Raw genomic sequence first — 14,208 nt, 5'->3', positions numbered from 1 at the left:
AATCTAATTTATTCCTTTTAAATGTGGAAAAAGTTTCAAAAGGTCATTTTATTGGAAAAAGATAAATTAATCAGAAAAATCACAGAACAAGGAGAAAGATTTTTCTAATTAATCATAAAATCAAACAGAAATGTTTGTTTCCTACTTATTCTCTTGTTTTAGCATCTACCAAAAAGGTAAAACGTCTTTCAATATGTCCAATAAAATATTCCTTTATTTTATGTTCCTGTAATTCATCAGGAATGAAAAAATCTTTGAACACATCAATGAACAAGGTCAACAATTCAGATTCAAATATATTAGGTAATAGTTTAAACGGTCTGAAAAAGACTTTTTTCCCCCTCTCTAAGATTAACTTACCTTCTGTTCCAGTTCATTTTTCCGGTAGTTAATAGTAATGGAGTAATAGTGTCTGTTTAGTCCATGAATTAACGCCTATATAGATAAAAGATTAGATAAAAGACAAATTAATGTTTTTTTTTTTTTTTTTAAAGATTTTATTTATTTATTCGACAGAGATAGAGACAGCCAGCGAGAGAGGGAACACAAGCAGGGGGAGTGGGAGAGGAAGAAGCAGGCTCACAGCTGAGGAGCCTGACGTGGGGCTCGATCCCGTAACGCCGGGATCACGCCCTGAGCCGAAGGCAGACGCTTAACCGCTGTGCCACCCAGGCGCCCCAAAGACAAATTAATGTTTTGCATGTAAAAAATTAGTTTGAAACCACTGACATATGCTGTAGACAACACCTTTACTCTCTTCTAAAATAAGGCTGTAACCTAAATAAAAATTAAAAGAAAATATACTTTTCCTCAGCTACAAGTTTAGAAGTGAGGTTTAGGGGTATGGGTCACACATTCTTTAAAATATCATACACAGCAGCACAAATTCAAAAGTTTCAGTAGCCTCGCTCAGAGTCAGAGATAGGGTCTGACTCCATCATAATCTAAGTTATAAATTAATTATTCATAATTTATAAATAATACATAATTTATAAAAATACATAATCTGATTTTATGATATCTAGGGGTCTTTTTGTTATTTCAAAAGAAAAGTCTAACATTCAATCATAATAATACACCTATTTTTCCACCCATGACATTAATCTGGGGTTTCTCTTTTTCTTAAGTCAGCTCTAACAGATTCAAATAATGGGTGTCCACACATGTCTCCAAATTAACAAAGTGGAGTTTGTTCTTTACTGGGTCTACTTATATTTGCCTCATGATCTTATCCAGTGACAGGCAATTTCACTAACCAGAATTTTTTCCACTGCACTTGACTTCTCTAAGACAAACAGGCAGATCATAATAAAAATTTAAGCTAATGACATGCCTTTATTAAGAAATGATAACCCTGCCTATGATGTAATCCATTCACAACTGCTCAAATATTGAACTCTAACAACAGATGTTCAAATGGGGTTCAGAATGGTATTCTGGGGGATCCTCTATCAGCCTAGTAAGACATGCAAGTACAGAAATACACCTTGGACTTATTTTCAACAAGTATAAAAACAAAAGGGGCTTTAGGGTTAGCTCAGATATAAAGATAAAGCTAACCCAAACCACCACTGCACTCTCTAATTACTGAATTTTTACAGTGAAGGCATTAAAGTGTTGAGGTAGAAGGGCTAGAAATAACACGTTTAGTGAGTACCCAGCATCTGCTTTGTACACGAGGTCTTCTAATCTTCGTAACAACCCAGTAAGGTTGGTTCTATTTGTATTTTGACAGACGAAGAGAATATGACACAAATCTTAATCTGTCCCAGTTTTACAGCAAGGCAAAGGTGAGATCTGAACCCAAGTATTTCTGACTCCAAAGCCCATGTTTGTTTTACCATAGTGTGCCACAATGTGTCTTAGGAAATTCTTGGATTAAGTATTTATACTTTAAAGGATCAGGATAAAAACAAAGCATGGTCAGCTTATTTTAAAACAATGCCAGCAAAAGATCACTCCACCAAGTACTAAAACATTTTACATATGTACTATAACAATCCATTCTTATCCTAACATCTGCTATAATAAAATGGTTGATGTACAAAACTAAAGTACTAAGGTGTATCTATTAAATCCTTATCCATCTTAATCATCATCAAGAGTAGCGAATTAAATTTCAGTGCTCAGAAACTCTGTGCAGATCAACAAGTAGAATTAATCAGGGCCTTCTTTAATATGTACTCATATTTATGTAAATTAGGAAGTGTATCCCTTGGGTGGAAGAATTAGAAAAAGGTACCTAGTCTTCCCAGTGGATAAAGGCTGACTGGAGAGCGGAACTTACACTAGATTTCAGTTGCCAATTGCCCCCTCATCGAACCACCTTTGTGCAATGCCCTGACTACATAATTCTACACAGGAGCCATAAAGCTAGTAACAGCTATGGCCAATAAAGAAAGAAATAGGCCAGTGGGCCTACAGTCCCACTTTTGGAGATTAACTATACTGCTTAAATATACAGTTTGGTATTTGAAGGTACTACGTACTTGATTTTTAATGACATTAATAAAAGCAGTAAAACTAACACAGGCAGCATGAAAGATTAGCAGGTATTATGATTAAAAAATACGTAAGTTTAAATAAAATGATATCCTCAAGGAGTCTTCCAATTTCACTTACTCACCAGCTGTGTACCCCCAGTACACGCCAAATCACAAGTAAACTGGCGATGTACAGTATGCCTTCCACATGAGTCCCAAAAACACAGCCTCAGTGAATAATAAATTCTCTCAAATTAATCAATTTAGTCAACAAGTTGAGACAGCATATGCCAAACAGAAGATTAGTTTTATCAAGAGGGAGAACTGACCCCTCAGAGGGGTTAAATTGCAAATTAAACAGAATATACTAGCAAATGCCATAGTATGTCAGGCAGATAAAGGAGAAAGTTTTATAGCTAGGAAATTTCTTAAAACATCATTACTTTACTTTTTAATTTACACTTAACAACCATATGATGGACTTAAGAAAATTTAGGCAATTCTTCATTAAAACAGGTATGTTCCCCAAACTCATTCATTAATTAGCTAAAATCCACAAGAGTTTCTCATAGAAGCATTCTTATAGTTTGATTCTCTATACTGTGGGCTATTTTAACCTTTTAGTGGCTGATCTGGGAAATCAGTCACCTTTTATTTTATTTATTTTTTATTTTATTTTAATTTTTAAGATTTTAATTTATTTGACACAGAGACACAGCAAGAGAGGGAACACAAGCAAGGGGAGTGGGAGAGGGAGAAGCAGGCTTCCCGCTGAGCAGGGAGCTCAATGCGGGGCTCGATCCTGGGACCCTGGGATCATGACTTGAACCGAAGGCAGACGCTTAACGACTGAGCAACCCAGGCGCCCCAATCAGTCACCTTTTAAAGCACTGTTTCTAGGAGAAAACGTTTTGAATTTACTAACAGTGGTGAGCTTATTTAATTGCTTCTTGTATATCCTGACCCTTGTTTTCTTTGCTCAAACCTTGCCAACTTTTCAAGAAGCAAGTTCTGCCTAGGTTCGTACTCTAACCAGTCTAAGGGGCTACCTATTTTAGATAAAGAATTGTTCGAAGGACCATAGACAAAGGGGAGTTTTGAGATCCCACTGATTAACTTCCTGGTTATTTCTATGCTGCTTTAGTTAATCTTTATTTTTTTTTATTTAAAGGATTTTTTAAAAAAATATTTTATTTATTTATTTGACAGAGAGAGGCAGCAAGAGAGGGAACACAAGCAGGGGGAGTGGGAGAGGGAGAAGCAGGCTTCCTGCTGAGCAGGAAGCCCGATGTGGGGCTCAATCCCAGAATACTGGGATCATGACCTGAACTGAATGCAAACGCTTAATGACTGAGCCACCCAGGTGCCCCTTAATCTTTAGAGTAGAGATTCATAACTTTGTTAATATGACAAATATACAAAACAAATACACAATCATTACAGTGAAATCAACTTCAAAATCAATCACCTTTTGAATTATTTATATTTCTGTATTTGTTCATTCATGTGATTTATTAAACTTAAGTATTACAAATATCTTTGGGAGACTAGATACCTAATCCCAAAGAATGTTCAAGGCTGTCTAAACCACTACAGCATAAATAATAGTGAGAAGGAAAAGTAATAAACTTAGAACTGTAGTGATATATGATCAAAGGTGGCAGAAACTATGGAATAAAAATATAAGCAGTTTATGAGAGGAAGCCAACTATCAGGTTGGAATGAACTGTGTAAGATGGTATTTTATGTAAAGGGATTGTTGACACAGATCTTAAAATAAGATCCTTTACTTAAATGGCTTCCTATATAATGCCTGTGTCAAATAACTACAAACAACTAAAACCAACCCTTATCATACCTCACTGACACTGCCCAGACTATTGAGAAAAGGTTAAAGTTATCTCTCCATATACTCACTGCTATGGAAAAGCAGGCATATTATAAAATACACAGCTTACGAACCATATAATAATAATAACAACCTTTTTAGAGGTTCTTGGTAAGTCAAAAAAGTTCCATGCTCTTAAAAAAGTAAGCCGTATTCATTCAGATCCAAAGATAAGTTTGTTTGCCTTAAATTATTTTACACTGATAAAGTGAAAATGTGGAGCTAAATAATATCAATTAGATCATATTTTTAAATGAATGAAGCTTTCTTCATATAAATATAACTCTGAAAAGAAACAAAATGTGTTTTTTGTTCCCTCGAGAGTGGAGAACTGGGTTGCAAAAGGCAAACGTAGAAGAAAGTTTCTGTTAAATACCTTTTTGTACCTTTTGAATTTTTAACTGTATAAATATATTATCTATGCTAAAATTAATTATTTAATTAATTAAGTTCCAAGTATAGTATAAAGAACCAGGAGCCCAGGTTATGAATACCAGTTCCTATGTTAATTCACTACAACAAAGCCTGTGCAAATTATGAACTTTCTGGGCCTCAGTTCCCTCCCCTACAAAATGACCACAATGGTTCTTTCCAGGGCAACTGTTTTATAACTTTAACAAGTACTGAAAACAGGGTTTTTCAAATAGCTTAACTCTGTTAGACAATGCAATCGTACCCAGGGCTACACTTAAAGGCTCACAGTCCTTGCACAATGTATCCATGCATCAATAGTTACTAAATTTCGAAGCAGTTGACAACCCAATCTTCACATATACTATGGCTCTTAAGGATCTAAAATGCTTTGAACAGTTTTTAAGTGGAATAGTTTAAAATGTTTAGTTACTAAAATAAATGCTTGTTAACCCTCAATCCTATACATTTGACAATAATGGTAAATATTCCAAGTACAAAATAATACAAAGTCTCGTATATCAAAACAGAAGTCTAGAATGTAAGCATTATACTTCTGCCTCCCTATCAGGATTATTAATGGCTTCCCTTATTTAAAACATGAAAGTTAACATAAACTTCATCTATTAGTTTTGTCTTGTAGATATTTCCAACATTGTTTTAGTGTTTTAAAAATAACGTCTTCTGTAAGTAATACATGTTTCACTGTAGAAGGTTTAAGAAATATGGAAAAGAGGGGCGCCTGGGTAGCACAGTCATTAAGCATCTGCCTTCGGCTCAGGGCGTGATCCCAGCGTTCTGGGTTCGAGCCCCACATCAGGCTTCTCTGCTGGGAGCCTGCTTCTTCCTCTCCCACTCCCCCTGCTTGTGTTTCCTCTCTCGCCGGCTGTCTGTCAAATAAATAAATAAAATCTTAAAAAAAATATATGGAAAAGAAAAACAAGAAAAAAAAATTCCATAATCCACCAAAGGTAAAAATTACTAACATCTTTGTACAAATAGATAGGCACAGTTTATAACATATGTATTTGCAAAGAGGAGAACTTGTAAATCCTATTTTATAATCTTTTTCTTAACACATTCTAAACCTTCCTCAAATTATTAAACAGTAGTCTGTAATATAATCATAATTTCCCCCACTACTATAAGTATAATAGTAAAAAGTCAGTGTTAGAAAAGCATTAGTCACCACCAGCGTAAATGCTGATGGTTGCTGTCAGGATTCTACCCCTACTACTAGAAAGTTGGTTTAGGTGCAAGGCTCCTCTTAATACAAACTAATTTTCCTCCAAAATAAAACCCCTTCAGAGAGGCTTCTTATCCCTGAGTCAAAGATTTTACTAACATATATTAAAATTCCATCATAAATATTACCATTCACTTCAGGTTCTTCCGGGTTGCTTTCTTTCTAGCTTGTCTTAGAAAACTAAGAAATAGTTTTAAGGTGTGGCTTTGTTCTGTTACTTGTTGGCTTGGTCCTATTTGAGTGTTTCAGTATTCAAATTGTCTTAAAACTGTAAAGCACCCAGATAGATGTCATTCTAACGGGCACTATGTAAACTGTGAAATAAATATATTTACGGATTTTAATTAGAAAGCAAAACAAACTAAAATGAAAGGAAAAACAATGATGCTGTAGCTATTACACACACAGGTCCTTTTAACTTGGGTTTGGAACTTGCTTTATAAGTTCCACCTTAAGTGACAGACTATAAATTAGGGCTAAAAAATACAAACTGGACTACTGTAGGGAAAAAAAACCACCAGATTTTAATATTGATTTTACTCAATTTATAAAGGTAAAAAGCAGGGTTTACACTTAAAAGATGAAACTGGCAACAGGTGGCTGTTGACTTGCAATTAGTAAAAACTTCTGGCAGAAATATACCATGTAGTAATCACAATGATCTTGGATTATGAGATGCTACTTAATCTTTGGCAAAAAAAAAAAAAAAAAATAATGAAGCAGTATGATACTATGGGGGTTTATAAGAAAGGTCATTATCACAGACTAAACAGGTCCAATAATATATTCTCCTGGAACATACAAGCATGGGCTTGTCTGTACCCAATCAAAAACACTGGTAGCTTATTTCATACTCATTAAACTTTGCAGTTTTCCCTGACTTGTAAAACAATTTTATTTAAAAGCAACACACCTCAATCCTTTGAAACAAAACGTTTCACTTTGACGAAGATTTCAGATGAGTGACTGCTGCAAAAGTAAGTGTCTAAAGGTGTAAAGTTATCAGAGTGTAACTCAGGCTTAACCATGGTTAACTGTCAAAGCCACAACTCCCCAAAGACAATCATATGACAGAGCCAGGTTTCAGAAGGCGAGAAGCAATAGCTACTATAGTGTCTTTGTCCTATGTGTTCTATTTAACCAAACATGGTATTTCTGTCTATTTAATTAATCTTCAGAGAAGCAATTAACTATATAGACACAGGTTGTGGTGCATTTAAAAACACATTTAAAATAATCTTTGCAGACAATAAAGATTTGTGTAAAAACAATGAGACATGTGAATGATACAAAAAAAACACATTAATCACTCGGGAGGATATTAAATGCCTGCATAACTGTAATAATGGTGGCTGACATTATTAGAACAAAATATAAATGAATCAAAAGTAATAATATAGATCTGTTTTGTAGGATTTGTTTTAAATGTGGAGAGTAAACAAAAAAAGGCAGAAAGTTTTAAGTACCATTTAAAAGGAACAGTTTCTGTCTCTTAAAGTATATCAATTTTCCCATTATTAATACTATGAGAAATGTCTACTAACCAATCAATAATGATACCCCTAGTGCACTCCACCCAAAACTTGTATCAGTCCTTTACTACAATGTTAACCATGCAAAGCCATAAGGTACTCTCAAGATACAAATTCTACTATGCTTCCAAAAAGAGTATCCTCAAACTATGTCAGGTAAGTTTAAAGACTCCACTAAAAACGGACTCATAGATGAGTAAACCTAATTTTTGCAAGTGTTTTCATAATCTTCTTCTCAAGCACAAGAAAAATTAATTGCAAACAAATTAAAATGCTAAGGTATTAGATCTTAAAATGGCCATCTGTAATAGGATTTTAAAATATAAAACAGAGTTTTAACACATTATCAAATACAGACATTACCTGGATAGATGGCTTGTTTAAATGACCCAGATTGGAGGTTGTTTGTCTTGGTTCATGTCCTAAGACCATCATATTAGCATTGATCAATCTGAAGGCATCAATAACAACCTGTAAAAATAAGGTGTCAGGTCAATTCTTTTTAAAAAGCAAGTGATGATGCCAAGCAACAGTGGACAGGCATGATCAACTTGCATCTGTTTCTGGCCTATTTCCAGAAAATCATTTAATTATAATATTAATAAAAAAGAACCTCCTGCTGACTGTGCCATCAGCACACCACCCTCTATCTTGTAATGTAAGGTGACACCAATTATTGCAATTTTCATGAAGCAGTAAAGAAAAATATTAACTTTGCATCTTTATTATTGAAACACATCATTACTAAACTTACACACCAAACAGCCTCCACTGGTGTGCATATGTTTGTCACCTAAATTTTACCTAATCAAAATGCATGACAAAGAGAAACTACAACTGAAAGTGAGCACAAGCTAAGGGACCACATGTAAAGCCCAGCCCTGTCACATCAATTATACTACCACAGTACTTGAAATGACAACAAAATTACAGCCAGCAAGGCACTTGCTCCACGTATTCTCTTCTAGTCAGATACCTTTTACTTCTTGTGACTATAAAAGACTTTATACCTTGTCTGATGGCCTTAAATATCCAAGCCACTGTCAAGCATAGGAGGCAAATACAAGAAAACCAAGGTCACCTGTGCTTTAAAGCCAGGAACATAGTACAGACTGAGATGGCCGTAAGTTCATAGTAAAGAAGTAACGATAGGTATCATCTTTTTCTAAGTGTATTCAATATTTCTGTATAAAAAGAGTTCAAATTCTTACATGATATTGTATCATGTTAGCTCTTATATATTAAGAGATTTAACAAGAACCACATATTATCTGAACACTTTTTTCTGTTCATTATCATGGTTTTGAAAGAACTCGTTAAAGCTTTTAAATGTTGTGAAGTTTTATGTAAAGCGCTCGGACTTTAAGACCGATGCTTCTTTCTGGGAATTTAAATCAATTACCTAGAGTATAAACTCAATACTTCTGTCACATAAAAAAAATCTTAAAACAGGATAATACCTTTTTCTAGATTTGTCTTAAAAGTGCTTTACCTGAGATTTATTAACATTATAAGAGCTATCATCAACTAGACTGTTTCCCATTTCTACATAGTTTTAGTATAGCTGAGTAAGTATAGTTGAGTAAGAGGTAGAAAATCAAATTTACTTTTAAGATAAGCCAAATGAAATCTAATCAAGTCTGAAAAGTCTGTTTGTAGTAAGTATGTATACATGCTGTATACTAAAGAACAAGATCTAAAGAAAGAAGTCACCCTTTCTAAAAGGCTACCACAAAGGGTCAACAAACAGTACAAAGGATACAAACTTAGACCAAAGCATTACAAGTGTCCACGCTGGCAGGCCACCAAAAAAAAAAAAAAAAAAAAATCAACTTTGAAATTTTGCTTTTATTTCTAACAGTTTGAATTTCCCCAGAGTCCTCTTGCCTCAAAATAAAACCAAGTATCCCCAGAACATACATGATTTAATAGTCTGTGAAAACTCCTTTTTCTTTTTATACAATAACTATAATTCAGACTTAACTTTCACATTTACATATAAATAAATATGGCCTGGGTTTATAATTCTTGCTTATACTTACATATTTTATCATTTATTTTCATAAAACAATAATAAAAATAGGTACTAATATCAGACATGCTTTAATCAAATATTATAAATAATTTCAAACACTTGTTTAAAAAATACAGAAGTAAAATTGTCTACTAAAAATCACATAAGATAAAATTAAAATGTAAGCAAAAGGAGAAGTGACCATTTTAATAGATGTACTTAAATAAATGCAGGATTAAAAACTGTCACCATTTAAGAGCAAAGCATCATTTTGGCCCAATTGTTCTTAAAATACTTTGATTCCATTTTAAGATTTCAGTAAAATCATTTGTAGGAAAAAACTAATCCTACAAAACTATGAAAATTCCATCATATATCACAACAAAATGCCTCTATGTTGTTTTATACTGAACACTTTCAAACTAAAACAGCAGGCAGCTATTTTACATGCAAAAATCTCTGTAATATTTCTCTGAAATATTATAAGCAGGTGTGAAACTTCATAAAAAGGGAATGAAAATACCAGCTAAGTAGGTATTACGATCAGTTAGAAACAAACCTAAAACAAAAAAATTAAATTCTATTAAAAAATGAGAAAAAAATTAAAAAGTAATATACTGTTCAACTAATGAATGATGGCCTATGTGAAATGACATGCTTAGATTGACAAATCCTGAGCAGCAATAGGAGAGCCAATAGAAAAGAATACTTTAAGTACACCAAGATTAAAGGAATTTGCTGCCATTGCTATAGCAACTGTCTTAAGGAAACTAACATGTTCAACAACCTGCAGACCAAAATTAGATTTAGTACGCAATAAAAATATAAATATGGCAATATAGTCTACATTTTAATTTCTGTACAATTTTATAATTGCCTTTTGCACTGTGAGAATAAGTGGGTTCCTCCTTTAGAGCAACCTATCAAAATAGACTCATTAATGTCCAGTGCACTAATGAGCAATGGGTGAAGAAGGTGTTAATTATGCCACAGTAAGATTCAAAAAAAAGCCCTGGTGAGCACTTGGAGGTGTGTATAAGCTGAAGGCGTTTCTCCATGTTTATGTATTTACAGCATGATGCAACAGAATGATAGCAAAGTGGTCACTCCATGGATAAGAAAGGAAATCTTAGATACAATACACTACACAAAGAACCCCCAAAGATTAATTAAGTATAGGGAAGGGGACAGTGGAAAGAATCCATTTTTGGAGCTATATGAATTTTCTAAACAGTCTGTTTTAAAGTATACATACATTAATCCAGTCCAGTTTATAGCTTATAAATACAAAGAGTAATTTAGCCAAAAACTTCGCACAAAAATTACCTCATTAATATGTAATAACAAAAACTTCCAAATAAAAGTATAAAGAATATTTTCAGGAATGTGATGCTAGACTTTTAAAATTCCTTTCCATGCTGAAGTCCTATATACCACACTGAATCTCTATTCACCAGCCTGACCATTTAATTTTTTTCTGGTACAAGTGCCTTGAGACTTTTCAGAGGTCACTGCAACAGTAGACAGCTTATAACAAAACCATTAGCAGTTTGGCTAGCTTAGGGAAACCTCTTACTTTCCTTTTTTGTTTATTATCACTGCATGAATCTGCAGCATATGATAGTTTATAATTTCTCAGGCTTGTTAAATTCATGTTAAAGGTCTGTTTTCTTGTTGAATAAATTTTGTTCATATAATGCTGCCTATTTCATACACTCAGTCTTTAATAGCACCTTTGGTCTATGCGCAACTCACAGATCAAAACAGAGGACTAAAATAGGGGTTGATGATGCTATTTACATGTGTGATTCCTGCTGTCTTCTTGTTAGTAGCTTTAATATAATAGAAGACCTTGTCTGTTTTGTAATTAACACATCTTTACTGGAGAGATATTTGGAAGTGATTGCTGTGAATATACTGGTTAGTAAAATAAACACAATCACACACCACTTTCTGTTATCAGACAAATTTGTGAATTGTACACATTATACTCCAGATCAACAAACTGTGATATAACAGCCAAGTAGAAGACACATATTTATATAACCCTTTATTTTTCTGAAAATATGTATTCACTCTGACCTTGCAAATATAATTAGCTTGTGGGATGTGCAGATTTCAGTACCATGGTTGCTTTACTAATTGCAACTCTTGGAAATAGATACTAAATATTTGGAAGCTGCCAATACAAAATAAAAACTGCATCTTTTTTGTACATCTGTCTTAGCTTATAAAAGCAAAATAGTTTTAAAAACAATACTGTGTTCCATATTTATTCCAAGCACACCCAAGGGTCAAGAACCTATCATTTCATTTTAATAATGAATCTGGTTTAGGACTCAAAACTGTAATTATTTTCAAATTCAGTTTAATCCATAATTTTTTGGCTTCTTTCATGAGTATAGTACAGTTTACCCAATATGCTATTTATTTTCAAATTCATATTTTCATATCAACTGCTAGGTCACTGAGAGACTAGACTAAATTTCTAAAGCATCAATCCATGCTTCCCAATTTTTACATTCAAAGGAGGCTATATTGTAAAGCTCCTAAAATTACTTTAATACAAAGGTGTCTGAAAGAAAAATGCATAAATACTTTTGGCAGTAGTTACTATAATTATAATCTCTCCATCTCTGTCTCTTAACAGTAGCTGCCTTTGGCATTTCCAATTCCACTTATATTGAAGTCAACGACTATGGAAAGTGCTTAGAAATAAAATGAACTGAAGTAATTTTTTTAACAAAGCTTGAAAGAAAAATTTTAAGACCTCAAAATCAATGTCAAATATCAAAAAAAAAAAAAAAGAAAAGAAAAGAAAAAAGTTGTAATTCAGTTACCAGTTGTTACATACTTAAAAACATAAAGTCTCTAAATGACTATAAAAAATGCTAGGTGTAGAAAGAAAAGCAGCACTCCATATCAAATACCCTTTATCACCTAGAAATGACCTATTATCAACTGCTTAGGTTGTTTCCAGATTCTTTAAAAATTAAGGGTGCATGTGACCTGGGAAGTACTGCTGGGGTTTGTGACCCTTTTGTTACTTCTGCTGCCATGCACTGCCAAGCATCTATAAGAGAAAAACATCTTCTGTCTCTTGTAAGCCCACAGCATAAAAAATTCAAAGAAATCTTACTTTCTATGCCATTTCCAATGAAAAGCACTAAGAACTAAAACTGACTCATGCCAAATGCATATCACTGAATTGCTGTGATTTCTTAGTCTCAAGTTTGCAACACGGAAATTATTTATAAAATGTCAATTTTAGCTCTGGAAAAGAAATTCCTATGTGTATGTACATTTTCTTTCTCCATCCTTGGAGAACTGCTTACTGTAGCTAGAGATCTGTAGTACAACTTCAATATACTGGGAGAGATGGGGGATGGGGTGTAACTAGCATAATGTACTTTTTTTGACAAGTGAAGACATGCATCAAAATTCAAACGGTAAAGCCACAAGTTCTGAACATGTATGCCTTAATGAAAACAAATGGATCTTTAGAAACTAGAAACAGCAAAAGGTAATTAGACATTTTTAGATTCATAAAACTTTATAAAAAGAACATAGTTAAATCATAAAGTTCAGCAGAATTTTTTAGGGTATGCATGTAGTCAGTCTTGTATAGGTACTTAAATGCTTGAGAAACTGGAGGCAGAATCCTGCCTAAGTTACAATTCTGGTTCTACCACTGGCTAGCTCAGCAATCCAGGATAAGTTATTTACGCTCTCAATGTCTCCATTTGCTCATGAATGACACCTCACAGAGTTGGTGATTAGATTAAATAAAATAAATGTATACCTGCCACTGTAGTTCTTAGTGTTATTAACTGTGGCAGTCACAGAGTTGCCCAGCTCAGACCTCCGTTCAACAGAAGCTGCTGCAGAGAGCACAGCTAACTCACCACCGCCACATGCTATACACCTCTGGATCTTCTGGGAGTTCACCCCAGGTCATGTTTCCCTCGGGCTACGCCCAGCCAATAACTGAGCAATGTGGGGGTACTAGAAACCAGCCATTCCTGCCAAATAAAGAGAACGGATTCCTCTAACGGGCAACTTTGTCTCAAGGACTCCCCATCAGTCTGGTTGAAACTTTCTTAGAAACATGCCATATAGTCTGATGCTGTTCCTACCTTCCCAATTCTACCCAATTCCCAACTCTACCTTCCCTTTCTCCTTACACAGGGTCACACCTGTACTGCTGTCCCCTTTATCCATCACAGGTATTTACCCTAATAAATCTCTTGCATAGCTAATTCCCCTTTTGGAACGTGCTTCTTGCAGCACCCCAAATGACCTGGTAAACAGAGCAGAGTACTGTTATTGCAACAGAGTGTTAAAGTTAGAAAAAAGCTACTCCCAAAACCACATCAGAATTATAAATTTGGCATCCACAGACACTTGACATATGAAAACACCAGTAGAAAAGTAGAGAGGGGGCACCTGGCTGGCTCAGTCAAAGACCATGCGACTCTTAATCTTGGGGTCGTGAGTTCAAGCCCCACACTGCAGGTAGAGATTACTTAAATAAATATTTTAAAAAGAAAAGAAAATTAGGAAGAAACATTTAAAGACATCTATTTCCTTAGAAAAATTCCTAATTAAAGTTTTTTTTTGAAGTATAGTTATGC

At 34.1% G+C, this 14,208-nt stretch overlaps 1 protein-coding gene across 2 annotated transcripts in view; it reads right to left on the bottom strand.

Moving 5' to 3' along the window:
• PSMD14 (proteasome 26S subunit, non-ATPase 14) overlaps positions 1-14,208 on the bottom strand; it is a 99,734-nt gene that overhangs the window by 16,540 nt on the left and 68,986 nt on the right. For both annotated transcript variants that reach the window (XM_026492682.4, XM_044381528.3), the window contains exons 8-9: positions 7,924-8,031; positions 361-435 (exon numbers count right to left, since the gene is read on the bottom strand). In XM_026492682.4, the coding sequence (XP_026348467.1) occupies positions 361-435; positions 7,924-8,031 (183 nt within the window). The remainder of the gene's footprint in view (positions 1-360; positions 436-7,923; positions 8,032-14,208) is intronic.

This window comes from Ursus arctos, unplaced genomic scaffold (genome assembly GCF_023065955.2).
Source record: "Ursus arctos isolate Adak ecotype North America unplaced genomic scaffold, UrsArc2.0 scaffold_1, whole genome shotgun sequence".
NCBI lineage: Eukaryota > Metazoa > Chordata > Mammalia > Carnivora > Ursidae > Ursus > Ursus arctos.
This window is presented reverse-complemented; position numbering and strand designations above follow the sequence as displayed.